This window comes from Oryx dammah, unplaced genomic scaffold, assembly GCF_014754425.2.
Source record: "Oryx dammah isolate SB20612 unplaced genomic scaffold, SCBI_Odam_1.1 HiC_scaffold_13, whole genome shotgun sequence".
In the NCBI taxonomy this organism is placed as follows: Eukaryota; Metazoa; Chordata; class Mammalia; order Artiodactyla; family Bovidae; genus Oryx; species Oryx dammah.
The window spans coordinates 51,620,328-51,646,520 of record NW_024070197.1 but is presented as its reverse complement, the minus strand read 5'-3'; the positions used below and the strand labels follow the sequence as shown (position 1 = coordinate 51,646,520).

At 48.8% G+C, this 26,193-nt stretch overlaps 1 protein-coding gene across 5 annotated transcripts in view; it reads right to left on the bottom strand.

Annotated features, from left to right (window-relative positions):
- Positions 1-15,587, bottom strand: part of FBXO31 (F-box protein 31) — a 42,198-nt gene extending 26,611 nt beyond the window's left edge. For all 5 annotated transcript variants that reach the window (XM_040253946.1, XM_040253945.1, XM_040253947.1 and 2 more), the window contains exons 1-2: positions 15,220-15,587; positions 2,750-2,821 (exon numbers count right to left, since the gene is read on the bottom strand). In XM_040253946.1, the coding sequence (XP_040109880.1) occupies positions 2,750-2,821; positions 15,220-15,568 (421 nt within the window). In that variant the 5' untranslated portion in view covers positions 15,569-15,587. The remainder of the gene's footprint in view (positions 1-2,749; positions 2,822-15,219) is intronic.
- Between the last annotated feature and the right edge of the window lie 10,606 nt (positions 15,588-26,193).

Sequence of the window (26,193 nt, the reverse complement as noted above, 5' to 3'; positions counted from 1 at the left end):
CGGCTTGCCTGGTGCATACCTGGCATGTCCTTCATCTGCTGCGTTTGAGCATGCTGTTTGTGCTGAAGGACAGTACTTGCCAGCCCCTGAACTCAGTCAGACCCCTTGCTCCTGAATCAAGGTAGCTGGGCCTACTATCTAAGGATGAGAGGGGTGACTTTCTTACACCACCTCTTCCGGAAGCTAAGGACGAGGCCCTCAGAGCAAACTCAGAGAAACACGGTTCCGGGGCTGTGAGGATAGAAGCTGAAGCTCACGCTGGCCGGGGCAGATCAGACACTCTGGGATGCTGGTTAACAGAATGCGAATCATCCTCTGCACTTGGCAATCACTTTCGAGGGGTTGAGAGAAAGCAGTTATGACCTCTCCAGATGTCCTGCTTTGCCTGTGACCTCGCTGTGGCCCTGTTCCCTCTTGCTGGACTGCCCCTCTCTCCTGCTCACCTGCCCACTCACTGTGCCCAGACATCCCCTCCACAGGACAGCTGCCCCCAGCCCCTTTGCCCACAGCTGAGACGAGCTCCATGGGGGCCTTAATTTGTCACGTGTGCTCACCCCCAGGCACTTCAGCCCCACCACCAGGCAGGTGTGAGCCTCCCTCCAGGACTATTTCAGGACTTACAGCTCTTACAGGGAACTCAAGTCACTTTGACATAATATCATCAAATGGCCTAACAAACTCAAGTGGCCCAATGATAAGAACTTGTCGTATTAGACCCTCAAGGAAACAGCTGACCATTCCCCAAAGCCAGGAAGCCTCTCGTTTCTGTGCTCACAGAGGCTACCGCGGCCAGTGTGGTTCAGACAGATACCGATGCCCACAGTGAGGGTGGCCTCCTGGACTCCCCGAACTTAAGACGCCAACTCTGGGGGAGCAACGCTGGAGCCGAGGGTGGAGTGAGGCCCTGGAGACACCCTCAGGACAGAGGGCAGGAGGAGAGGGTACACAACCAGCTCTCCACCCCTGGAACTCTGGGCTTTGCAGGATTCAAAGGAGCATGGTTCTTGCCCCTGAGACTAGAGGACCGGAAGGAACTACACTTTCCCAGGAGTGACCACTAGGGCCCATAGATCTACTTCCCCTGGAGACACATGTCTTCTTGGGGAGTGGGACATGGAGCAGAGATCAGAGAGAAAACCAAAGTGCGAACGTGCCCAGGGAAGGAGGAGCAGGAAAGCCTGTGCAGACCAGCACTGGGTCCAGGACCAAGGACAGGGGTAGGGTGTGGGGAGGGGTGGGGACCAAGGCCAAGGACAGGGGTGGGGTGGGGGGAGGGGTGGGGACCAGGACCAAGGACAGGGGTGGGGTGGGGGGAGGGATGGGGACCAGGACCAAGGACAGGGGTGGGGGGAAGGTGGAAGTCCAGGACCAAGGATAGGTGCGGGGGTGGGGAGGGCAAGGAGGGTGGCTATGGTGGGCAAGGATGCAGCCCAGGCCTCTAGCAAGTGGGGAACTGGGATGCTGGGAGGTAGCAGAAGTAGGGCCGGGACATGCAGGGCTCTGGTGGGAGCAGGGGTGTAGGGGGGACGTGGCCGCCTTGAAGGTACAGTTGAGCACCAACACCAAGAACTGCCCGTGTCCAGGGCGGCTGGGCTCCTCAGAGGAAGATCCATGAAAACCCAGAGACTCTGACAGGAGATTTCCCAACTCGTGAGCAAACTAACCCAGGAACACTTGCCAATCTAACACCCCCTAAGTGGCCATGGGATCGACATGGAGAGAAGTCTGAAGGGATGAGGAAGTCAGCCTGGATTCAGGGGCCAACTGTGGCCCATGGCCTGCCTCCCCGCACTCTGCTTGTGCAGGGGGTGTGGGCCACGTGAGGAGGGGCTGGCCCCCCGGGAAGCCCCCCATTCTGAATCACAGGTGTTCCCACAGAGGACCCCAGCCCTGGCTTCCTAGGGAAGCTGCTCAAGGAGAAGCACCACCTGGTCTGAGTGTTCTCTGCAGAACTGGTACAAAGCGCAAAACACGGTGAAAACCAAAATCTACCAAGATGCTTTTAAGATGAATAATTAAGGTCCTTTCCAGAGAACTCAGCAGGTCTCCCTTAGGCCAAAGGTCTTTCTTACACCATCCTTTACAACCCAGCCCCGAGGGTTAACAGCGCATCACACCCCAGCCCGGGTGGGGAGGCACGATGCCCCCTGCAGGACCCTGGGTAGGATCAGTGCCAACAGCCTCACCCCTGAGGGAAGGCCAGAGGAGAGATGCTTGGGGCAGGGGCTCTGGGCATCAGGGAGCATTGCTGGTGACTCTGGAAGGCAAAGGGGTGGGGACAAGAAATGGGGGGAGGGGCGGGGACTGGGGGCTCACCACTCCTGCAGGAAGCGAGCCGAGGAAGGACAGGGCTGGGGTGGGGAGGAGGGGCCCGGCTGCTGTCACACATCGTGGTCACCCCTGCTGCCACATCCCCCACCAGGCTGCAGGCCAGGGCCCAGAGAGGGGCACCTCTGAGCCCCCGGAGCTGTTTTCAGGGCAGCCACATCTCCCAGATAAACGGCACCTGGTGCACTTGCGCTGCAAAGTCAGGGTCATGCTTTGGCCAGAAACGGGGAGAAGAGAGCCCCCCGCCTGCTCAGTGCTGTCATGCCTGTGCTGGCTCCACGGCGTCACCTCTGACTTTAAGGGGGCATCTGAGAACTGGCCCGTGGGCTGAGGGCCGTGCACGTTTACTTTACGAGGTTGCTGCTCAGTGAGGGTCCGCCTCTGGAAGCAGTCAGCGGAAGATGACAACAGAGTAACTTACGCTTGGCATAGACATCTCGACAAGACACGCCCGTGATCTCCAGCTTCCGCAAGTTCTCACAAACGCCGTACTCTGTAACAAGAAACATTTGCTGGGAATTACAGTCAAGAAATCAGAAAGCAGCAGCAATAGCAAGACTAGGGGAGGGGGCGGGGTGGGCATGCCTCAGCCTTGGCCATGTTCTCTGAGCCTGACCCTTGTCCCACTGAGGAGGTTTTACGGGCCTTCTCCACACTCAGTCAACACCTCACTCACCGGTGAAGCCACTGTTCTATTTTTAGATGGCACCACTCTGAATGAAACAGCAATCTGCATTGTCTATTCTGATAAGCTCTGGAAACCTAATCGCTCAAACCCACAACCAGACAACCAGCTCATGAACACAGTGAATGCTGTGTGTTCCCATGGAAATAAGACCATCACTGGTGTCAGGCTTCCACAAAGGCCCCAGACCTTGGCGCGGCTACTGACTCTGAAGTGAAGACACAGCTGGGGCTGCCCAGGGTAGCCTTGAAGCAAAACCCTATGCCACCTCCATGATAGCATGCTCCCCCACCTCAGGCAGGGGCCCCAGGCTCAGAGAAGTTGGTGACTCAGCAGGCCTTCCAGGAGGCCAGCAAAGGGCTGTCCACCTTGTCACACCATGGCCCCTCCCCCTGCCAAGGCCTGGTCTTTCCAGTGGAACGTCTGACATCAACCCAATGCTTCTATGGCTGTGAGGATTTTGACAATGTCCAAGCCAAGTTCAAGATGCAGACAGTGAAGCAACCACTTGGGGCAAGGCGGTCACCACCTGGCAACCTCCCTGAGACCGGGCCTGTCTCCCTGCCTCCCCTGCTGATGAATAGCCCATGGCCTGCCTCGTGATCACACAAAAGCACATGTGCTACCCTCCTGCCAAGAAAAATGTGGACTCCACTCCGGAGAGTCATGCAAGTCGCAAGAACTTGTAAGGAACTCGATAGTGAAACATGCTGTATGTGACCTGGGGCAGGGGTGACACCTGCATGTCACATGAGCCACCAGCAACCAAGAGGCCCCAAACCCTCTCAGACCACGTGGGGGACCAGCTGGAAGGGCCACTTCCACCCTGGCTGGTGGTCGAGCTGGAGTGGGTCTGCCCACACTCTTGAGAAGAGCTCAGCCCCACACCAGACGGCCTTCATGAGTTCCCACCACGGCCAGGCAGCCGCCTGACAACCACGGGGCTGTCACCACCTTGGGTGATCCCCAAAAACAGTGTCCTTCCCTTGCATCAATGTCGGTGCACTCAAAAACTGTCACCACACAAGATCGGAGCCTGGCTGTTTGCTGTGTGGTTCTGAAAGGACAGCTCCTCCCCCTCGGTTCCAGCAGCAACCAGTGCACATGGTCAACAAGACCTGCCTCTTACTGCCTCGCAGACACGATGGACATGATGGTTTGGGAGCCCATTAGGGGGCAGGGGGTGGGAATCTGAACTTCTCCTCTGAACTGTGCACTTTTTAAAAATAATTTATTCTCTCATTTATTCTTTTATTTTTTTATTGAAGGATAATTGCTTTACAGAATTTTGTTGTTTCTGTCAAACCCCAACCTGAATCAGTCATAAGTATACATATACCCCCTCCCTTTTGAACTTCCCTCCCATCTCCCTCCCGATCTCACTCTTCTAGGTTGATACAGAGCCCCTATTTGAGTTTCTCAGCCATACAGCAAATTCCCGTTGCACTTTTGTGATACACGTGGACACTGCCGGTCAGATGCAGGGCACAGATCAGAGACGCACCCGCACGTGCTCTGGAAGCCTGCATCTCGCAGAGGCATCGGTGCCACCCCACATGCACCTCCCGGGGCCGAGTCGCTGAAGGCGGGCAACCTGATCTGTGGTTTTCCTGTCTGAGTCCAGCAATCGTCAAACCTGAGAGAAACAACGCACTGCCTCCCAGCGACGGCTCGAACTTTAGATGACTGAAACACTGAATCTCTCTGCACAACGTGTCAAGAAAAGGCACTATTAATATCACCCAGGAGATGAACCTGCATGAGCAGACAAACCAACCACAGAAAAGGCCACCGACAATCGGAAGGAAAGCAAAGGTATGACACAGTGCTAATAAATATGGCAATGCTCAGTGGGTTTTCCTCAATGTTCCCCAAAGATAATCCATTCACCAAAGCAGAACAATGTCACTGTGACCCAAATGTTCCTGCAAGAAATGTTTGGTATTTTCCACATGATGGGAAAGGCTTTTTTTTTTTTTTTTTAAAGTAGTGGCTAGGAATGATTCCACCTCCTCTGATTGTTCTATAAACCTTTCCATAAGTCACTGGGGAAATGCCATAAAGTAGCGTTAAGGCCAGTGTACCTACACCACCACCGAGCCTCCCTCTCAGAAAAACTCCTCCTCCTGCCCAAGATGGTTACAGTTAGCACACCAAACCATGCTGCCCACAGCTGCTTTCTAATTCCCAGCAATTCAAAAAGTTTCCTTGCTAAACTAGTACATCAGGCAGCTTGTAAAAGTCTTTTTTGAAAGTGTCTACTCTAAAACCAGCAACACAGTCTAAAAAAAAAAAAAAAGGTTGGGAAGGGGGAGAAAAATGGCTGGCTGAGCTAGACTTGAGGAAATTTAAATTAAACATAGAATCCAGCTATTACCCTATTTCTAGTACACTCTGAAAAGAGATGAAAGTAGACACAGAGATGTGTGTTCACCCTTGCTCACAGCAGCACTGTTCACAATAGCCAAGAACTGGGGGCAACCCCAGTGTCCACTGACAGATGACGGAGAAGCAAAACAGGTCCATCCTCACAGCGGGATATTCAGTTCAGTTCAGTTCAGTTCAGTCACTCAGTTGTGTCCAACTCTTTGCGACCCCATGAACCGCAGCACGCCAGGCCTCCCTGTCCATCACCAACTCCTGGAGTTCACTCAGACTCACGTCCATCGAGTCAGTGATGCCATCCTGCCATCTCATCCTCTGTCGTCCCCTTCTCCTCCTGCCCCCAATCTCTCCCAGCATCACAGTCTTTTCCAATGAGTCAACTCGTCGCATGACGTGGCCAAAGTACTGGAGTTTCAGCTTCAGCATCATTCCCTCCAAAGAAATCCCAGGGCTGATCTTCAGAATGGACTGGTTGGATCTCCTTGCAGTCCAAGGGACTCTCAAGAGTCTTCTCCAACACCACACTTCAAAAGCATCAATTTCGGTGCTCAGCCTTCTTCACAGTCCAACTCTCACATCCATACATGACCACAGGAAAAACCATAGCCTTGACTAGACGGACCTCTGTTGGCAAAGTAATGTCTCTGCTTTTGAATATGCTATCTAGATTGGTCATAACTTTCCTTCCAAGGAGTAAGCGTCTTTTAATTTCATGGCTGCAGTCACCATCTGTAGTGATTTTGGAGCCCCCAAAAATAAAGTCTGACACTGTTTCCACTGTTTCCCCATCTATTTCCCATGAAGTGATGGGACCAGATGCCATGATCTTCATTTTCTGAATGTTGAGCTTTAAGCCAACTTTTTCACTCTCCTCTTTCACTTTCATCAAGAGGCTTTTGAGTTCCTCTTCACTTTCTGCCATAAGGGTGGTGTCATCTGCATATCTGAGGTTATTGATATTTCTCCCGGCAATCTTGATTCCAGCTTGTGCTTCTTCCAGCCCAGCGTTTCTCATGATGTACTCTGCATAGAAGTTAAATAAGCAGGGTGACAATATACAGCCTTGACGTACTCCTTTTCATATTTGGAACCAGTCTGTTGTTCCATGTCCAGTTCTAACTGTTGCTTCCTGACCTGCATACAGATTTCTCAAGAGGCAGGTCAGGTGGTCTGGTATTCCCATCTCTTTCAGAATTTTCCACAGTTTCTTGTGATCCACACAGTCAAAGGCTTTGGCATAGTCAATAAAGCAGAAATAGATGTTTTTCTGGAACTTTCTTGCTTTTTCCATGATCCAACGGATGTTGGCAATTTGATCTCTGGTTCCTCTGCCTTTTCTAAAACCAGCTTGAACATCTGGAAGTTCACGGTTCACATATTGCTGAAGCCTGGCTTGGAGAATTTTGAGCATTACTTTACTAGCGTGTGAGGTGAGTACAATTGTGCGGTAGTTTGAGCATTCTTTGGCATTGCCTTTCTTTGGGATTGGAATGAAAACGGACCTTTTCCAGTCCTGTGGCCACTGCTGTTTTCCAAATTTGCTGGCATATTGAGTGCAGCACTTTCACAGCGTCATCTTTCAGGATTTGAAAGAGCTTAACTGGAATTCCATCACCTCCACAAGCTTTGTTCGTAGTGATGCTTTCTAAGGCCCACTTGACTTCACATTCCAGGATGTCTGGCTCTAGGTGAGTGATCACACCATCATCATCTTGGTCATGAAGATCTTTTTTGTACAGTTCTTCTGTGTATTCTTGCCACCTCTTCTTAATATCTTCTGTTTCTGTTAGGTCCAGACCATTTCTGTCCTTTATCGAGCCCATCTTTGCATGAAATGTTCCCTTGGTATCTCTAATTTTCTTGAAGAGATCTCTAGTCTTTCCCATTCTGTTGTGTGCCTCTGTTTCTTTGCATTGATCGCTGAGGAAGGCTTTGTTACCTATTACTCAGCCTTAAAAAGGAAGAGAGGCAGATACTCAACACAGCCTGGCTGAACCTTGAGGACGCTGTGCTGAGTGAGATGAGCCCATTAGCAAAAGGGCAGCATAGTATGGTACCCCTGATACAAAGTCCCCAGAGCGGCCCAATTCATAGAAACAGAAGGTAGAAATGGAGGGTGCCAGGTGCTGGGGGAGGGGAAACGGGGTGTCACTGTGTCACAGGGACTGAGCATCTGCTGGGCAAGATGGAAAAGTTCTGGCCATGGTGGTGATAGCTGCACAGCCACATGAATGCATGTAATACCGCTGAACTACCCACTTCAAAAAGGTCAAAGTGGTACATTTCACTTTGTGTATATGTTACCACAACTTAAAAAAAAATTAAATTGCCATTTCCAAATATTCCAACCAGGAAATTTCCAAAAATCTATTTAACGCATGTTTCGCCAAGAGAGAAAAACAGGCCAGGAATCTGGGCTGAGTTAACACTGAAGCTGCATCCTCTTGTGACCTGACCACCAGGGGCTCTCAGCCCTCCTCACTCACTTCCCGTCCAGTGAGGTCCCTCCCTGTCCGGGTTTTACCCAAGCCCCCCACCACAGACGTGTTTCTTAATGTGCAGGAGGCCTTTTCTGTCTCCACGGGTGGGGACGGATGATGGTTTCCTCCTTCTCTGTTTTCCGCTCTCTCGCCTCTACAGGAAAACCCAAGGGTCATATGCTACTTCCCAAGACCCTGGAAGAAAAGACAGAGGTGAACAGAGCTGGCATCTGTGCCTCCCGTGGCTAGGACATGCAGGCACTCTATGTCAGAATCAAAGGTGACAAAGTTAACGACATCCTTCTACGGGCTGCACCAGTCCTGGAGTCCACAGTTACAGGGCACTCAGCCCATGCTCCAATAAAGGCCACTCAGGAGGGCTCTGCCACGCTGGATGGCCACAGAGCCAGGACCAACTCTGATGCAAGCGAGGGGCACATGGGATGAGAGTGGGAACGGGGGCATCCTGCTGCTCCAGAGACGGAGGTGGGGGTCCAGGGCAACACAGGAGCACTGCGCAGGCAGCAAAGCGCCCAGATGGGGTGACCTGTGGGTGGAGCCGGCAGAGACACACCTGGAGGCACAGGTAGGGGGTCCAGTGCGGAGGCCACTGCACTGCCAGGCAAAGCAAAGGCAGAAGAAAGGCTGGGGGGGCCCAGCCGTGGCCCCCAGAAGGCAGCAGTGGGAGGAAGGGAGCTGGGGGCATGCAGCTGGGTTGTCTCTCACCTGCTATAAACTCAGTTCCCCAAATAAAACCAAAAGGTAATACTGATTGGAAATGAAGTTCATTTTTGTTTGCACTAGATTAGGGGATAATTATAACCCTTAATAAAGTATGGTTGGAATTTCTGAGGCTGAAAAAGGAGACAGAGGCAGGGATGGGAGCTGGTAGAGAAGAGGGGGTCCATCAGGCTTGGAGTGGGGGGTTTCAGGCAACTGACTTTCAGGCCTCCTGCTCTGAGGACACCCCTCCAACAGCAGAACACGGGTTCCAAACTCCTGTGTGTCCCCCAGCTTGTTGCTTTTCTTAGCTGTTACTGTAACTGCATGAAATGCCTTTTTTAAAAATATAATAATAATAATGTAGCATATCTGGAAAAGCACTTTGCAGCCAGCTCATCTCAGGATCGGAGAAGGCGATGGCACCCTACTCCAGTACTCTTGCCTGGCAAATCCCATGGACAGAGGAGCCTGGTAGGCTGCAGTCCATGGGGTCACTGAGGGTCGGACACGACTGAGCGACTTCACTTTCACTTTTCACTTTCATGCATTGGAGAAGGAAATGGCAACCCACTCCAGTATTCTTGCCTGGAGAATCCCAGGGACGGGGGAGCCTGGTGGGCTGCCATCTCTGGGGTCACACAGAGTCGGACACGACTGAAGCGACGCAGCAGCAGCAGCATCTCAGGATGAACAAATGTAAAAACCAAACCTAGATGCAGCCCATGGGCATTTCCTATTAAACACTTAGAATATTCGGGCTGCAATGCAAACAGTTCCCCAGGACAGCTGATACCACCTACACAGTCAATGAGACTTCTTCCCAACCAGCTCCACCTCTGCAAAGATAAACAGCCTCAGTGCCAACAGGAGCCTTGCCCCTCCAGACAGAAGATGCTGACCCTGTCCAGCTCCATGACGGGCACCCACTGGCCAAGGGAGCCCCACTCCCACTGAGGCCCATTTGTCATTCTTAGACACTTCTTCCTGCTACACGCACCCCTGCTGGGTCTCAGCACCCATTCCTGAGACTGGGGGTAAGCAGGAGTCTGACTCTGCCATCACGTCCCCCCAGACCTCCTCTCAGATTTCAGACACTCCTCGACACCCCACTAATATTCAGCAAGCAGGCCTGCTGGCTACTCCGGGTTCCTCCCCTGCCCATCACCACGGGGCAGACAGTGAGGGCATCACTGGCAAAGGATGCGGACTCATGAGTAAGAACCCAGGCCACCTCCTGGACCAGTCCTGGGCTTCTCAGAGGACAGTGGTTCCTCCAAAGTCCCAAAGACACACTCCTTCCAGCCAGAAAGACAAACCAAGATCCTCAACTGCATTACGTAACCACTTTGTAAACGCAGTGAAACAGTGAATACAGCCCAGCAGTTCTTCCTGGCAAGGCACCCATGTTTGTCCAGTTAAACATGGCCAAGGGGGAATCTTGGCTTAGCACTTCCTGGGGGCCAGACACGCTTCCTAGCTTGCTGCTCTGAGGCTAGCGATGTCCGCTAAGAGGAAGCATCTCCTGTACCCCTCCTACTCTGCTAACTGGAAGGATTAGGTTTCTCTGTGGAGCAAACGTGATGCAACTCCCAAAAATAAAGAGCCTGTAGTCCTGTCACTGAGCAAAGCAGGACAGGATAAGAGCTTCCCTCCAGTTCTGGAACCCTGCTGTGTGTCCAGGAGGCGACCTGGCTTCCTCTTCTCCTGGTTGGGACAGGGATGTTCCTACTACCTGGACAGTCTGTTTATACACCACCACCCACCCCACACCCCCCAAACAACCAGGCTGAACAGGGATTGCTTAACGACAACCATAAAATAATTCCCAAAGCCAACAACCTGCCCACTTCACCTCCTCTCTGGATGATCCTTCCAAGCTCAGCCATGTTTATCAAAAGCCACATTATTCACATTTCATGTCAGCATACCAAACAGAACAGAAATAGTGTTTTCTTCTGTATGCAAATACAAAATTGAATACTACTTTTGATTTTCCCATTTCTGTCATACAGCTCAAACATTATGGGAAAAGGATATTTCTAATTATGATGGAATTTCAGCCCACCTTAGACTTACAACTGATCAAAATATTATACAAATATTATTCCAGGGGTCACTGAGGCACTTACCATCAAGAGAAGAAATGGGCAAATTATATACTATAAAGTTGAAACCTGATTTTATGTCTCTTATGTCTTTACGTGTGAGCATTTCCTTTGTTTCTAAATATATCTTTTGCTATTATTTGAATGTTCTGAGTTGGAATCACAGTCTGAATTTTGTAGACGCATTAGCCTTAGGTAGACCTCACAAAGTGCTGCAGAGATGAACCGTGTTAAAAATGGCCAGCGTTTCAAAATTCACCAACTAAACAGTGAAGTATTAACCAAGAAAAGCCTCGTCAGGGTCAAAGGCAAAGAATGGACTTGGCTTCTGCCCTATGCTCTGAGAAATGACGGCTTATTTATAGCCCCACAAGCAAGTAACTGCAGGAGGACTGAAGCCAAAGGAGTGATGCATCAAAACACGGCTGGGGGTGGGGGTGGGGGTGCGGGGGTTGGAAACGGAGAGAGGCGGAACACAGCTCACACCCAACCCCGCGCCGCCCTGCAGGCCAGAGCTGCTCTGCTTTCCCAGAAGAGGGGAAATATCACTTATTTGGTGTACTTGCCCCCAAAACAGAAGCACATATTTGGCTTCTGAGTAGCAACTTTCTTTCGCCTGCCCAAAGAAACTATGTAATTCAACAGCTCCATTAGACAGGGGGCTCAGAAAACCAAATTCTCTAAAAACTACTGATTTATTATTGCTGATTTACTATTGCTAGGACACTGAAAAACTGTGAGATTCGCACTAGCACTGTAAACAGCTACCTCACTCTAAGTTTCTAGGGTCCCTCCCCCACCACCCTCCACCTGCCCCCAAGTCATCCTCTCATTTTAAAAAGAGCTCCTGTCTCGCATGTCTTGCCCACAGCCCAAAACTCTTAGAAGCAATAAAATGCAGGGGTAAGAAAAAAAATTTTTTTAGTTAAAAAAATTTTTAAAAACAAAACACAGGTGTGCAGCGCCCTCTTTCCCAGATTTCTTGTCTTCTCCTCTGGGAAAACTGATTATTAAAACACAGAAAGCAAAGGTACAAACACTGAGTGGTAAACATGCACACTCACTAATGCCTCACTCATTCTCCCAGGACACTAACAAGTGTCAGGGTTGGACCTGGGGCTTCAGAGCCAGGAACTCCCGATAGGCTGCAACCACCCACCTCCTGCTCACCAAGGCTGGGATCACTTTGGTTTTTGCCTCTGTGCCCATGACTTTGACCTTATCTCCCACCACAACCAAATGTCTAGTTCAGGATGGAGGATGTTTAGGGGCTCAGAGAAATGAGACTTGTTTCACACACGACTATTCTTATACATATTCCAGTCGTAATTAGACTAACTCTATGGGATGCCTATTAATGCTACATGGGACTGCCAACCATCCAATGTCGGACCCAGATGAACTGGAAGTTAAAGTTACCAGAACAAACAAGTGAAACTGAAGACCTGGCTGTTGACAACCTCCATAACCTTGGGATGACAATCATTACTTAAACCGAAAGCTACCAGTACATAACTTTGATTAATGCTGTAACTTTTGCAAAAGTGACTATAAGTGAAGTTTGAAAGTAAAGGACTATTGACTATGAGAAAATGTTTTGCATATTATTAAACAGAAATCGATCCAGATTAAATAAAACCTGCAAATCAATAATAAAAAGAATAACAGTGGGGGAAATGGGCAAAGATTAAGGATACACGAATAAGAGAAACCAAAGAGTGCCAATAATTCTATTTTTTTAATGCGCATCTTCATGAGTTATCAGCCATCTGCAAATTAAATGAGATGCTGTTTCTCACCCAGATTGGCACAGATTTTTAGAAACAAATGGTTCAAACCAGAAAAAATTTAGGGGATGCTGGATTAAACGACATAAGGAACCCAGACCACAAAGGCAGCTCTGTGATGAGCACAGAGCACTCCCGTTACCTTCAGTGTCTTGCCTGTGCATGCCTCATGACAGGTGTGCAAAGAGGAAAACACACCTGTTAATATCTGGAGTGAAAAATCACCGCCCCCCCAACTCCCCCACCCCCTCACAAGATAACTGGCCAGTTTCTAGCAAAACTATGAAACTCATAGCCCCTACCCCAGCAATACCAGTTCTGGATATATTCCTCAGAGAAATTATCAAATTTAACTGCATCCAAGGAAACATATGAGCTCGTTCATTATCACACTGTGTGCAGTGAGAAAAATAAAAATGAGCAAAGGACCACACACGGCCTCTCCAAATTATGAACGACCACACAGTGCTCAAGAAGTCGGAACCAGATTGAAATATATTAACATGGACAGAATTTAAAAACACAAGTTGACAGATGCATAATACTCACAGGTGATATATTTCTGAACTAAAGCACCATAATACAATGTTGGGGACGTTACAGGTGTATGTATATACAAGTAAACTCGACCCACAAGCGTGGCTGCTTCTTGAGGGTGGGAAAGACAAGGCTGATCTGGAAGGATCTGAGAGCTGGCTAGAAGGCTTTCTTTTTTTTTTAAAAAAAAAAAAAAGGAGAAAAATCAAAAGCAAATATGATAGAAGAGTTAACTGTTATTTACTGGGGATGACTAAGAAGGCGTCTGCTTTATCGTGTTTGTCTTTCATTTTTTTAATTTCTCAGAGTGAGAATTCTCCCAGCTGCCAGGCCACTTTGGTGAAGAGGAGGCCTTGACCCAGCTGTCAACGGTGTCTGCTGTCCCCAGAGAGCTGCACTGAGAGGCACAAAAGCAGGAAAGGAAAGGCTAGTCAACCTCCATCTGCCCTCACACCTTTCTACATCTTCAGGAGGACTTTTCATATTTCCACTAGAAGTTATAAGAACCTGTCCTGAGCTGTACCTCTGGTTAATTTTACTCTGTGGCACACCTCTGAGCTTTCTGGTCACACGCAAGTCTTGTTAGCCTCTGTTCCTACCTATCTTACAGTTTCCCCAGTGACAACCCCCTGGAGACCACCACACAGGTTTGGCTGACTGATGGAGAAACTCACAATGCTCAAAGCAACATCTGTGACAAATCTGGGATTCACAAGGGTACAAAATGCAAAACAAAGCAAATGAAAAGGTGGAACTCTTTGCCTCTGAAAGAGGTGAAATTAAAATGGCCATGAAGCACCATCACCAGTTAGGGTGTGAGGGCTTCATCTGTATCTTCATCTGTATCTCTTCATCTGTATCTGTATCGTCTCATTTTACCCTCCAAGTCACCCTATGGGGGCAGCACTTCCCAATAATAGTTGGGTCAGGGAAGCAGCATGTCCAGGATCTCAGAGCAGATAAACAGAGTCTGGCCACTGACGACCAATCCTGAGGGTTGACCACTGAGCTTTATGGTAGAAAGATGATGAACTGACTGACCTCCCTCTGGAGAGGATTCGGGGAAAGAGGCCTTCTCGTGAAGTCTTCCTGGGGGTGTAAATACCAACAGCTGGGCAATGAGTATGTAAGGTGTTATCAAGACGCACAGCCTCCCTGGTGCCCACAACCCCACTTTGGAAAGTTACACCCCAAGAAGATAGTCTCAGAAGTTCTAAAAGGTACATGTAAGTCCCATCAATTCCTATAAAATGCACAAAGGCAGTCTCGATGGCACAAGGAAAAACTGCAAGCTTAAAAGTCTAACAGTAAAGGACTAGCCTGTGGCATACACAGGCAGTGGAACACTATGAAGCTTTTTTATACTGAATCTTCTATGAGATCATAAATGATACAGTCCCATTTACGGAAAAATGTGTACTTGACTCCACATGTGCGTACGGCGAGACATTTTCCAAAATTTTAAGAGTGCCTTATCTCTGATAGCAAGGACCTCTGATGAATTTTTACTTTTTTCCCTTTGTTGTCCTTCATTGTTTGATTTTTCTTCTTACCTATCCTTTTTACCGAACCTCTAGAGTTTAGTGAACAGCAGAGATCTGTCAACGTTTAAATGAATACAGAGCCCTGAACTGTGGGTTAAGTAAAGCTGTTTTCAGGGGATTTGTTACAAAACTATTCACCACCCTCACTTCGGACATCAGCATCCCTTGAGCGGGGCATAAGCGCCCTCCAGCAATGCCTGCCTCACAACCCACCGCTTCACAGACCAGGTCCTCGCCCTCGAGACCGTCCAAACCCTCGGGCTCCCCTAACTATTCAAGTTCACCCTCATCGATCTCGTCAGCTCCGCCCCCAGGGGCTGGGAACCGAGAAGGGTGTCACAGACGTCAGCTAGTTCCCCGGCCTAAACCCAGCCCCAGCTCGCGTAGCTGCCCTCGGCGTCCTGGCCCCCGTAGCTGGGGGACCCCCTCACCTCTCTCTGAGCACCCCCATGAACTCCGCCGCGCCCGGAACCTGCGCCCGCATCTGTGGCAGCGGCCTCCGGGGTCACAGCAGCACCCGGCGGCTGGGACTTTCCCCCTGGATCCCTGTTCGATGGCAGCTGCCCTTCCAGAGCCCGTGAGGACCCCAGCCCAGCCCCTCTCAGTCAAGCCCCTGGGGCCCAGGCCCCGCCCCGGCGCACTCACCCTCGCGGCAGCGCCGCCTCCAGATGGTGTCAGTGTGCAGGATGCGTCGGAACTTGGTGCAGACCTGGGCCAGGCTGGGCAGGTCGGTGCCGGGCAGCGACGCGAAGATCTCCACCAGCAGCTCGGGCGGCAGCTCCAGCAGCGAGCATCGCGGGGGCGACGAGGGGCCCGCGCTCCGGTCGTCCCCCGCCCCGGACAGTGCCGCCGAGCCCGCCTCGATGAGCTCCTCCTCGGGGTCCGTGTCCGGTTCGCTGTCGGCCGCTGCGGTCTCGGCCGGGCCCCGGCGCTGCTGGCGGCGCCGGCATCCCCGCGACGGGCCCACGCCGCAGAGGCGAGCGCACACCGCCATGCCGGCGACTGACGGCCGCCGCGCCGCCGCCGCCAGTGCGCACGCGCCGCCCGAGAGCCGAGCCCCGCCCGCCCGGCCGGCGAGCCCGGCCCCGCCACGCCGCGCTACGCCCCTCCAGGGAGCCTTATTCCCGCCCCTCCAAGGAGCTTTATCCCCGCCCCCAGGAACGCGGAGTCCCGCCCCCCGGGGAAGCCGAGCACCACCCCTGGGAGAGCCCTGCCTCGCCCCGCCCCGTCAGAGAGCCAAGCCCCGCCCCAGGGGACCAAGGCACGCCCCTGGGGTTAGAGGCCCCGCCCCTCCCGACAGCTAAGCCACGCCTCTAGTACATTGCCGACGTCCTTGTCTGGGGCTTGGCCCCGCCCACTAGGGGGGACCCGAAAAGTCTTGGGCTCGCGTAGCCAGAAAGCCCCCCGCCTGGACCGCCCTTCAGGGTTCATTAGGTCCCTCTCCTCGCAGCCCCACCGGTCCCAGGCGGCCCCGGCCTCCGCTCACCTGAGGACTGCGGGCCTCCCGTCGCGCGCCCTGACAGAGCACGGGAAAGGAATGTCACCGACAAACCCACGATGGCCGCCCCTTCCCGACTGAGCGCACACGACGGGGTAGGCAGTAGATGGCGTGCTGCCGGTTGTGAGGGCCGAACTCACCACCTCCTGAGTACGGGACTGGAGCTCTCCCAGAGGTCACCCTGAAGACCCTACGAGGGACCGCCCCCCGCCCCCGGAGAATGCCTCGGGAAGGCCCGAAGGCCCCCTCCAGAGCTCCCCCCAAGGATCCCCAAAGAACCCCCTGGGAAGGCCCAGAGGACCCCCAGGGAAACCGGAGGACCCCCTGTCTCGAGGACCCTCTGGGAAGGCCTCAAGGAGCCCCCAAGAATCCCCCTGAGGATCCCCAAAGAACCATCCAGGGAAGCCCCGAGGACACCCCCACAGGATCGTCCCAGGAGGGCCCCCAAAAAGACCCCTGGGAATTCCAAGAACTCTCCAGAAAGGCTCTGAGGACCCTCTGGAGAATCCTCCTAAAAGGCCGGGAAGAGAGTCCTCCTACAACTCCCCCCCCCCTTCCATGAAGGCTCAGAGGATACCAGCCCCGGACCCTTCAGGAAGGCCTGAAGGAGCCCTCTTAAAACCCTCAGGACCTCTAAACCCCCCCTGAGCACCCTTCCATGAAGAACCTCCCAGGGTAGCCCAGAGAACACTCTTCTGAGGACTTCTCAGGAAGGCCTGGAAGAACTCCCCGCAGGATCCCAAGAACCTCACCAAAAGTTTCAAAGGACCCCAGTGTACACCTCAAGGATCCCCCCTGAGAGAACAATTCAGGATGCGCACAAGGACACCCACGCCACATCTCCCCATGACCCAGAAGGGTCATATAAGGTGTGATTAGGAGAACAACACAAACTTATAGCACCTGGAACTAGTTAAGCCAAGTCGGACCCTAAATTATGCCTTTCTTTTATTTAAAAACAGACATTCACTTATTTCTATCCTGATTGCAATGAAAAGAGGAAATCACACTAGGTGGGTAGTCTATATGATCTTCAGTTGAGTTCAGTTCAGTTGCTCAGTCGTGTCTGACTCTTTGCTACCCCATGGAATGCAGCACACCAGGCCTCCTTGTCCATCACCAACTCCTGGAGTTTACTCAAATTCATGTCCATCCAGTCAGTGACACCATCCAACCATCTCATCCTGTTACCCCCTTCTCCCGCCTTCAGTCTTTCCCAGCATCAGGGTCTTTTCAAATGAAATGGGTATATCTTTCCTTTTGTCCTTTGCCTTTCACTTCTCTTCTTTTCACAGCTATTTGTAAGGCCTCCTCAGACAACCGTTTTACCTTTTTGCATTTCTTTTTCTTGATCACTGCCTCCTGTACAATGTCATGAACCTCTATCCATAGTTCTTCAGGCACTCTGTCTATCAGATCTATATTATCTTGCTGTGCCCTAATTACCTTGTTTACTGTGCTCTAGGGTACTATGGGTTCTAGAGGGGAAGCCAGCTGGGGCCTGGGGCAGGGGTGAAAGACACAAAGCCTTCCTGTGACAGTGGCTTCCCCTTAAGCAGCACTAGTAACAAGAAACTGTCATTTCCAGAGAGAAGGATGCGATTACTAGAGGAAGCAGACCTCTGCCTGGCTGGGCCCAACTCCTTTCTGGTCCAGACTGACGTCAACACCCTGAAGTGCTGGAGCAACTGCCCAGAGCCCATATGGAAGCTAAGAATCCACAGACCACCCCAGTGTTTCTGGTCAGCGTTGCTCTTTCTTCTCAGATTGAAAAATAATGACTCTACCAGTTCCCTGGGCCCAGCTTCCACAAGGTCCTGGCTCTTCACTACTTCCCTAAGGAGGTCTCCAAGCAGAAAAGACTGCTGCCTACCCCAGTCCACAGAATCCCATAAAAAGGGAAGTGCATCTTTTGACAAAAGTAACAATGCTGGACTTCAAACCTTGACTATCTCAGCTCAAGGCAATTGAAAAACAACTTGTGACTGCCTTCCCTGTATCTGGGTGTTTTTTCGAACTGTCCTCCAGCCTGTTATCAGAACTCACTTCCTGCAAATGGTAACACAGGAACAAAAGAAGAGTCATGCTTCACTCACCTAGTTAATATTAGTATTTAATGGCCCCATTGACTCCATATCACATCACACAGAGTGCTTCACAATCCAGGCCTAACCTCCAGGTCTGACAGCATCTCCTGTCTACAAACATCTCTCAGTGGGAGCCACCCAGATCCTTAGTGGGAACGCACCATGCCTTGTCACAACCCTGCCTCTTATTCAATCTGTCTCCTCTGCCAGGAAAACCTTTTTCCCAGTCTGTGCCAGTAAACAGTCACCCCTTCCACCTTGTCCTCAAATGGTAACCCTTCCAGGGATGTCCCTTTATTACTGCACCATCGTTTATTACAAACACTTGCTTCCTTTGGTAGCAGCCTCACTAGCTGTATGCTCTGTTAGGCGACAAACGTGCTAGCAGGCATCATGTAATAGGCAAATGTGTACTGGCTAAATGTTGGTTGAGTGAAGAAGAACAAACTGCCTAGACGGCTACAGAGGGAGGAATGTAAACCAAACAGATTTAAAGAAGCCCTGTGGATCATCACCATCCCTATCCAAGCTAGGAAGTCTCTCAACAAACAGAAATGCGTCAACTCATGTGATAAGTATTTACAGAATGCCTGACTAACCTACATGCTATGTTCTGCGTGGATCCATAGATTATAAAGCATGCACTTTGCTGCTGTATATTTCAATCTGTTTTTTTTTTTTTTAAATCTATCTACTCACTACTAGGACCTATTAATAAAATATTCTTCTAGAAAAGTTTTAGGGTATATTAAAATGTACAAAATAATTTGGTTAAATTTCCATCTTTTGAAGAATGGTTAAACTATGTTCATAATTTAAAGTGAAAGTGAAGTCGCTCAGTCGTGTCTGACTCTTTGTGACCCCATGGACTGTAGCTCCTCCCTCCATGGGATTCTCCAGGCAAGAGTACTGGAGTGGGTTGCCATTTCCTTCTCCAGGGGATCTTCCCGACCCAGGGATCGAACCTGGGTCTCCCTCATTCCAGGCAGAGGCTTTAACCTCTAAGCCACCACATTTTTGACAGCAGGAACAATAAAAGACTGTGTACAAGAACCCACAAAGGTATTAAAGGTTTGAATTTGTGCTGACCATTAGAACAGAAAGAAATGGATGACCATGAGGACTGTGGTAATGCATAATGGAGGAGAAGAACCAGAGGGGAAGGCTTAGGCTATCCCAGAAAACAATTACACATTGAACCCTGAAAGCTTTTGTGTCCTTGAAGCTTTGACAGCCCATTATGTAGAACTGGATCCTTTACAAAAAACGCCAAAGAGGATACATTCATGCTAAAATGAAGGAAGATTAGATAGAAGAGATCTTTTTTAATGGAAATTTTTAAAAATTGTATACAATTTTAAAGGTTACTTTTTCTTGCAGTTATTACAAAATATTGGCTATATTCCCTGTGTTATACAGTACCCCTTTGAGCCTATCTCACACCCAAAAGTTTGTGCCTCTCGCTCCCACTCCTGTGTTGCCACCTCCCATGGTAACCACTAGTCCTCTGTATCTGTGAGTCTTCTTTTTGTTATATTCACTAGTTTGTTATAGTTTTATTTTTTTCCAAGAAAGCAAAGTGAGGATTTATTAAGTGAAAGTATGCTCACAGTGGGAGAGCAGGCAGACTCAGGTGAGTAGCTGCCTCACGTTGTATTTTTTAGATTCCACATATAAGTTAGTGCCTCCCACTCCCCACCTCTCTTGTGCCCCTCCGTCACTTTCTCCACTGGTAACCGCTAGTGTTTGTTCTCCGTGTTTGTAAAGTCTGCTTCTTTTTTGTTATATTCACTAGAGTTTGTTGTATTTTTTGGGGGTTCCACATATTAGTGGTATCATACAGTATTTGTCTTTCTCTCTCTCGCTTATTTCACTAAGCATAATGTCCTCCAAGTCCATCCATGTTGCTGCAAATGGCAAAAATTTTGTTCATTTTTATGGCTGATTGTATGTGCATATGTACATCACATTTTTACCCATTCATCTCTTGATGAATGTTGTTCACACTTAAGTTGCTTTTATATCTCAGCAATGGTAAATAATGCTGATATGAGCATTGGGGTATGTGTATTGATATCTTTTTTAATTAGTGGGGTTTTTTCAGATATATATACAGGAGTAGAATTTCTGGGTCATATGGTAGTTCTGAATATCCATTGGAAGGACTGATGCTGAAGCTGAAGCTCCAATACTTTGGCCACCTGATGTGAAGAACTGACTCATTGGAAAAGACCCTGATGCTGGGAAAGATTTAAGACAGGAAGAGAAGGGGATGACAGAGGATGAGATGGTTGGATGGCATTACCAACTTGATGGATATGAGTTTGAGCAGGCTCTAGGAATTGGTGATGAGCAGGGAAGCCTGGCATGCTGCAGTCCGTGGAGTGACAAAGAGTCAGACATGACTGAGCAACTGAACTGATGGTAGTTCTGTTTTTAATCTTTTGAGAAACTTCCATACCATTTTCCACAGCAGTTGTACCAACAGATCATTTGTTTTCCCAAATGACTACATGCTCCCAATACATTCCCTCTTGGGATTACAAGAGGGAACTCTTTGTTAGTGAAAACTGCTATCTAAGGAAATTAGTTTGAGCATTCTTTGGCATTGCCTTTCTTTGGGATTGGAATGAAAACGGACCTTTTCCAGTCCTGTGGCCACTGCTGAGTTTTCCAAATTTGCTGGCATATTGAGTGCAGCACTTTTACAGCATCATCTTTCAGGATTTGAAAGAGCGCCACTAGAATTCCATCACCTCCACTAGCTTTGTTCATAGTGATGCTTTCTAAAGCCCACTTGACCTCACATTCCAGGATGTCTGGCTCTAGATGAGTGATCACACCATCGTGATTATCTGGGTCATGAAGATCTTTTTTGTGCAGTTCTTCTGTGTATTCTTGCCACCTCTTCTTAATATCTTCTGCTTCTGTTAGGTCCATACCATTTCTGTCCTTTATTGAGCCCATCTTTGCATGAAATGTTCCCTTGGTATCTCTAATTTTCTTGAAGAGATCTCTAGTCTTTCCCATTCTGTTGTTTGCCTCTATTTCTTTGCATTGATCGCTGAAGAAGGCTTTCTTATCTCTTCTTGCTATTCTTTGGAACGCTGCATTCAGATGCTTACATCTTTCCTTTTCTCCTTTGCTTTTCACTTCGCTTCTTTTCACAGCTATTTGTAAGGCCTCCCCAGACAGCCATTTTGCTTTTTTGCATTTCTTTTCCATGGTTTTAGAAAAGGCAAAGGAACAAATTGCCAACATCCGCTGGATCATGGAAAAAGCAAGAGAGTTCCAGAAAAACATCTATTTCTGCTTTATAGACTATGCCAAAGCCTTTGACTGTGTGGATCACAGGAAACTGTGGAAAATTCTGAGAGAGATGGGAATACCAGACCACCTGACCTGCCTCTTGAGAAATCTGTATGCAGGTCAGGAAGCAAGTTAGAACTGGACATGGAACAACAGACTGGTTCCAAATAGGAAAAGGAGTGCGTCAAGGCTGTATATTGTCACCCTGCTTATATGCAGAGTACATCATGAGAAACGCTGGACTGGAAGAAACACAAGCTGGAATCAAGATTGCCGGGAGAAATATCAATAACCTCAGATATGCAGATGATACCACCCTTATGGCAGAAAGTGAAGAGGAACTCAAAAGCCTCTTGATGAAAGTGAAAGAGGAGAGTGAAAAAGTTGGCTTAAAGCTCAACATTCAGAAAATGAAGATCATGGCATCTGGTCCCATCACTTCATGGGAAATAGATGGGGAAACAGTGGAAACAGTGTCAGACTTTATTTTTGGGGGCTCCAAAATCACTGCAGATGGTGACTGCAGCCATGAAATTAAAAGACGCTTACTCCTTGGAAGGAAAGTTATGACCAATCTAGATAGCATATTCAAAAGCAGAGACATTACTTTGCCGACTAAGGTCGGTCTAGTCAAGGCTATGGTTTTTCCTATGGTCATGTATGGATGTGAGAGTTGGACTGTGAAGTAGGCTGAGCGCCAAAGAATTGATGCTTTTGAAATGTGGTGTTGGAGAAGACTCTTGAGAGTCCCTTGGACTGCAAGGAGATCCAACCAGTCCATTCTGAAGGAGATCAGCCCTGGGATTTCTTTGGAAGGAATGATGCTAAAGCTGAAGCTCCAGTACTTTGGCCACCTCATGCGAAGAGTTGACTCATTGGAAAAGACTGTGATGCTGGGAGAGATTGGGGGCAGGAGGAGAAGGGGACGACAGAGGATGAGATGGCTGGATGGCGTCACTAACTCGATGGATGCGAGTCTGAGTGAACTCCGGGAGGTGGTGATAGACAGGGAGGCCTGGGGTGCTGCAATTCATGGGGTCGCAAAAAGTCAGACATAACTGAGTGACTGAACTGAACTGAACTGAAGGAAATTAGTAGTGTACAGGGCAAGGCATTTTTCAACTGATTGCCTCAAAAGTCATGGAAAATAGTAGTTCTTGGACTTAAGAAAGCCTTGTTAACTTCCCCATGCTGGTTCTCAGAATCCAGATTTGAAAATGGCATCTGCTTAGAAGAAATAATCAAGGTGAATGGAGAGAAGAGAAATTATTCAAAGGCTAAACAAGAGATTTGGTGTGTAAAATGAGTCTCAACAGCAGCATTTATGGGCAAAAGCTGAAAAAAGAGCAGTCCTTCAGAACTTGTTTACAATTAAAGGAACAAACGACTATAACAACAACAAAAAAAGGCCTGTGAAAGGCCAGCCGGTTCCATGAACTGTTACACGCTCACTTAAAGAGATAGTATTAGGTTGTAGGAGTGATTTGAAATCGCTTTCCTGCAGTCACCGGGGTGCTGATTTCTGAAGTTGTACAGGAGAGCCAGGGCGTCATGGGAGAGGAAGTTCTCCTGCGCCATGCCTCTTTCGCTCTGAACAATCTCTCCTGGACCCGGTGAAGACATTCCAAAAGACTGCAAGCTATGGAGCGTCATTTGCAACACCCTCCTGGCTGAATCCTTTCTGAGAATAGCCTGGACACTGCTCTTGAGCAATACTTGTTTGTTTACTTGTGCTAAAGAGCAGGGATGACACAATACTGATTGGACCAACAGCCAATAGTAGCCCGGACAGAAAGGAGGGTTGGATATTTCTCCCAATCAGAAAGAGAAGAGGCGGGACAGGCCGGGCAGGCCTGAAGAGCTAACTTAAAGCTCAGTGTGACTTGCCCTCCATACTGAGTGTGGCAAAATAACCCTACCGTGTTCTGTACTGCAGGTTAACGTTTCATGCCTTATTTACAGATTCGCAGAAATAGCGTGGTAGCATGATTTACAGCTTTACTTCACTAATGCTGGGACATATTCTAGCAGTTACCTTATATCCCCCACGATTATGGTCATTTCATGTTAGGAAAAAGGAATAGGTTGAGAGCTATTTAAAACTGACCCTGCTTGGCTTTCTAGAATGATTATGTGATAGTTTAAAAAGTACCATGAGGTTTCTGGAGAAAGCATTGAATAAATTCACATGACAGATTTGTTCTTCTGTACATTATGTAGATTATTTAAAAGATGAGTCATATTTGCTATTTGTTTAAAAACAAATCTTGCTATGCTGATATTAACTAGCTTAAAATAATTCACGAGTGATATTAACTGACCACTCAGAATATCATTTACTACACTGAATGTCTATTGAACTGCAATCTGAGGGCACATGAAAATTTTCACATTCAAGTACATTTGTTTTCAAAATTTACATGAAGTTACAGTACCTCTTAGTTGATATTTGTTTGCATATAACAAATTAGTCAACTTTAAATATAATTTATTTCAATATGCTCTTCTTTCAGGCTCATGAGATAACTACACACCAACTGCTTTAAATGATTTTCTGAGATACCTATGGGGTTGTGTGGTTTTAAATTCAAGTAGGAATTTAAAATAAGACTATACCAATCACTTAATATGGACTTCAATACTTGAAAAATCATAGAGTAATCCTGTCCCATCACTGTAATAGCCCTTGTGGTAATCCCTGGGGCAGTGAACCCAAGGCTTGAGGTAATTTGGTAAAGCTTTATGGATGCCTAAGGGACTAGAAAATATGAAACCCTTCTTGCCCTCCCCCCAGTTCCATATGCCTGATATCGATTTTTTTTTCACTCTTCTCGCATTGGGAGCAGTTGTCCAGCAAGGGAACAAAAAGTCCATTTCTTACAAGGTAGCAATTAAGCCAAAAAAGCACTCACCAGTCAATACTCAATATCATAAAAACCCAGAAAAGAAAGCAATACACCACCCACACTCTCATGGAGACTTTGAAACTGATCATTTTGTGTTTGGCAGAAGGTGGGTAGTCTTACTGGATTCCTCCCATCCCAATCTTTGCAGAATAAATACAAAAATACTAAGAATGCCCATGGAGCTTAAAACCTTCCTTTGGAAACCAGATAGAATGTTTAAGTCCTCTTTGTTTTTTAATTGGATTCTATATGTCTTGTTTTTTAAAAATTTATTTGCTAATTTTATTTGACTATGCCAGGTCTTAGTTGTAGCGGGTAGGATCTTTGAGTTATGATCTTGCAGCATTATGAACCCTTAGTTGCGCCATGTGAGATCTTGTTCCTCAGCCAGAAATAGAACCCAGGCCTCCAGTACTGGGAGCATGGAGTCTTAGGCACTGGACCACCAAGAAAGTCCCTAAGTCCTCTCTATTAACTATACCTTATCAGCGATCTTTCAAGGTAAAGAACTGTGACAGAAGGGGGTGGGGAACCTGGGAAAGTGACGTATGCACAATACAGTGTTCTTTTGTGAACAGTGACACAGTAGAGAACCACAGCTAACATCACTGTTCTGGCAGTGGTGGGTAATTATACAGCAGACTTGGCTTCTCTGCAAAGGAAGAAATTCCAGCTGCACTGGAACCCTTTTGAGAGCTATGTTTTAGTAGGTTCTGTATGTTTGTATAATAAATGTTCATTAGCACAATCCAAAGACTTTATCAAACAGATATTATAAGAAAGGCTTTTTCCAAACTCAAAAAAGGGGAGAACACTTTCAAAGTCCAAGATATTAAAAAGCAAAACCAATCAAAGAATCAAGTGCTGTTTATTCACATACCTGTTTATTAGATGTTTGAACTGGGCAATAACTGACTTACTCAATGCTTCATAGAGATCTATATTCTACCAGGTCACTTCCATCTGCTCCTCGGAAAACACCTGGAGTTCTCAAATATAGTACAAATGAGTCTGAGACAGAAAAATGGTTAGGTATTCAAGGTAGTTCCGCTAGTTAGTCACTGAAAGACTGTGAGGACTGAATATGGATAAGGCTCCCTATTTGAGAGAAGAGCGGAGAACAGTGAAAGGTAGTGAACTCTGCCAAGTGCGGACAGGCCGGCGCCCTGCCATTGCAGGTGATGCCCAGGGCCCCCTCCAGCCCAGAAGTCACCCAAGGCCGAATGTCAAGCCCAGGGCACCGACTTTCTCCAAAGCCAGACTCGACTGACCATAACCTGAAATAACGCAGTTTTGACTCTTTTCCCAGTTGGGACAATGTGTGATGGAAGTTATCAGTTGACAGTTTCCTTAGAAAAGAAAACTGAGATGTCCTTGACGTGGAAAGCCAACGGAAACACACAAAAAGCCGCCGACGGAAAAGAAGCAGCAGCTTCCAGCTGTGAGCTCTCAGAAGGCAGGGGCACAACAGGCCTTTATTTTCCTGTGGAAACATCGCTGGCCACCGTAACTGGCAGGGGGAACAGGAGCGAGGCCGCGCCCCTGCAGCTCTGCCAGGGAAGCAGCACCGCGCGTCCGCCGGGCACGTGCACGCGGGGGACGGCCAGGTTCCGGGCTCGCGCTCCCCGGGCCCATCGCCGGTCGCCGCGCTCCCACTCGCTCCCGCGAGCCCAGGCCTGGCCCGTTGCGCATGCGCGCGGCTGGCGCCTCGCCACTCAAGCGCTTCGACCCCGCCCCGGCCGCTGCGCGCGGCCCGCTTCCGCCACGCCCGCCATGGCGGCCGCCGCGGCCCGCCCCTGGCCCCGCCTCCCGGGACGCC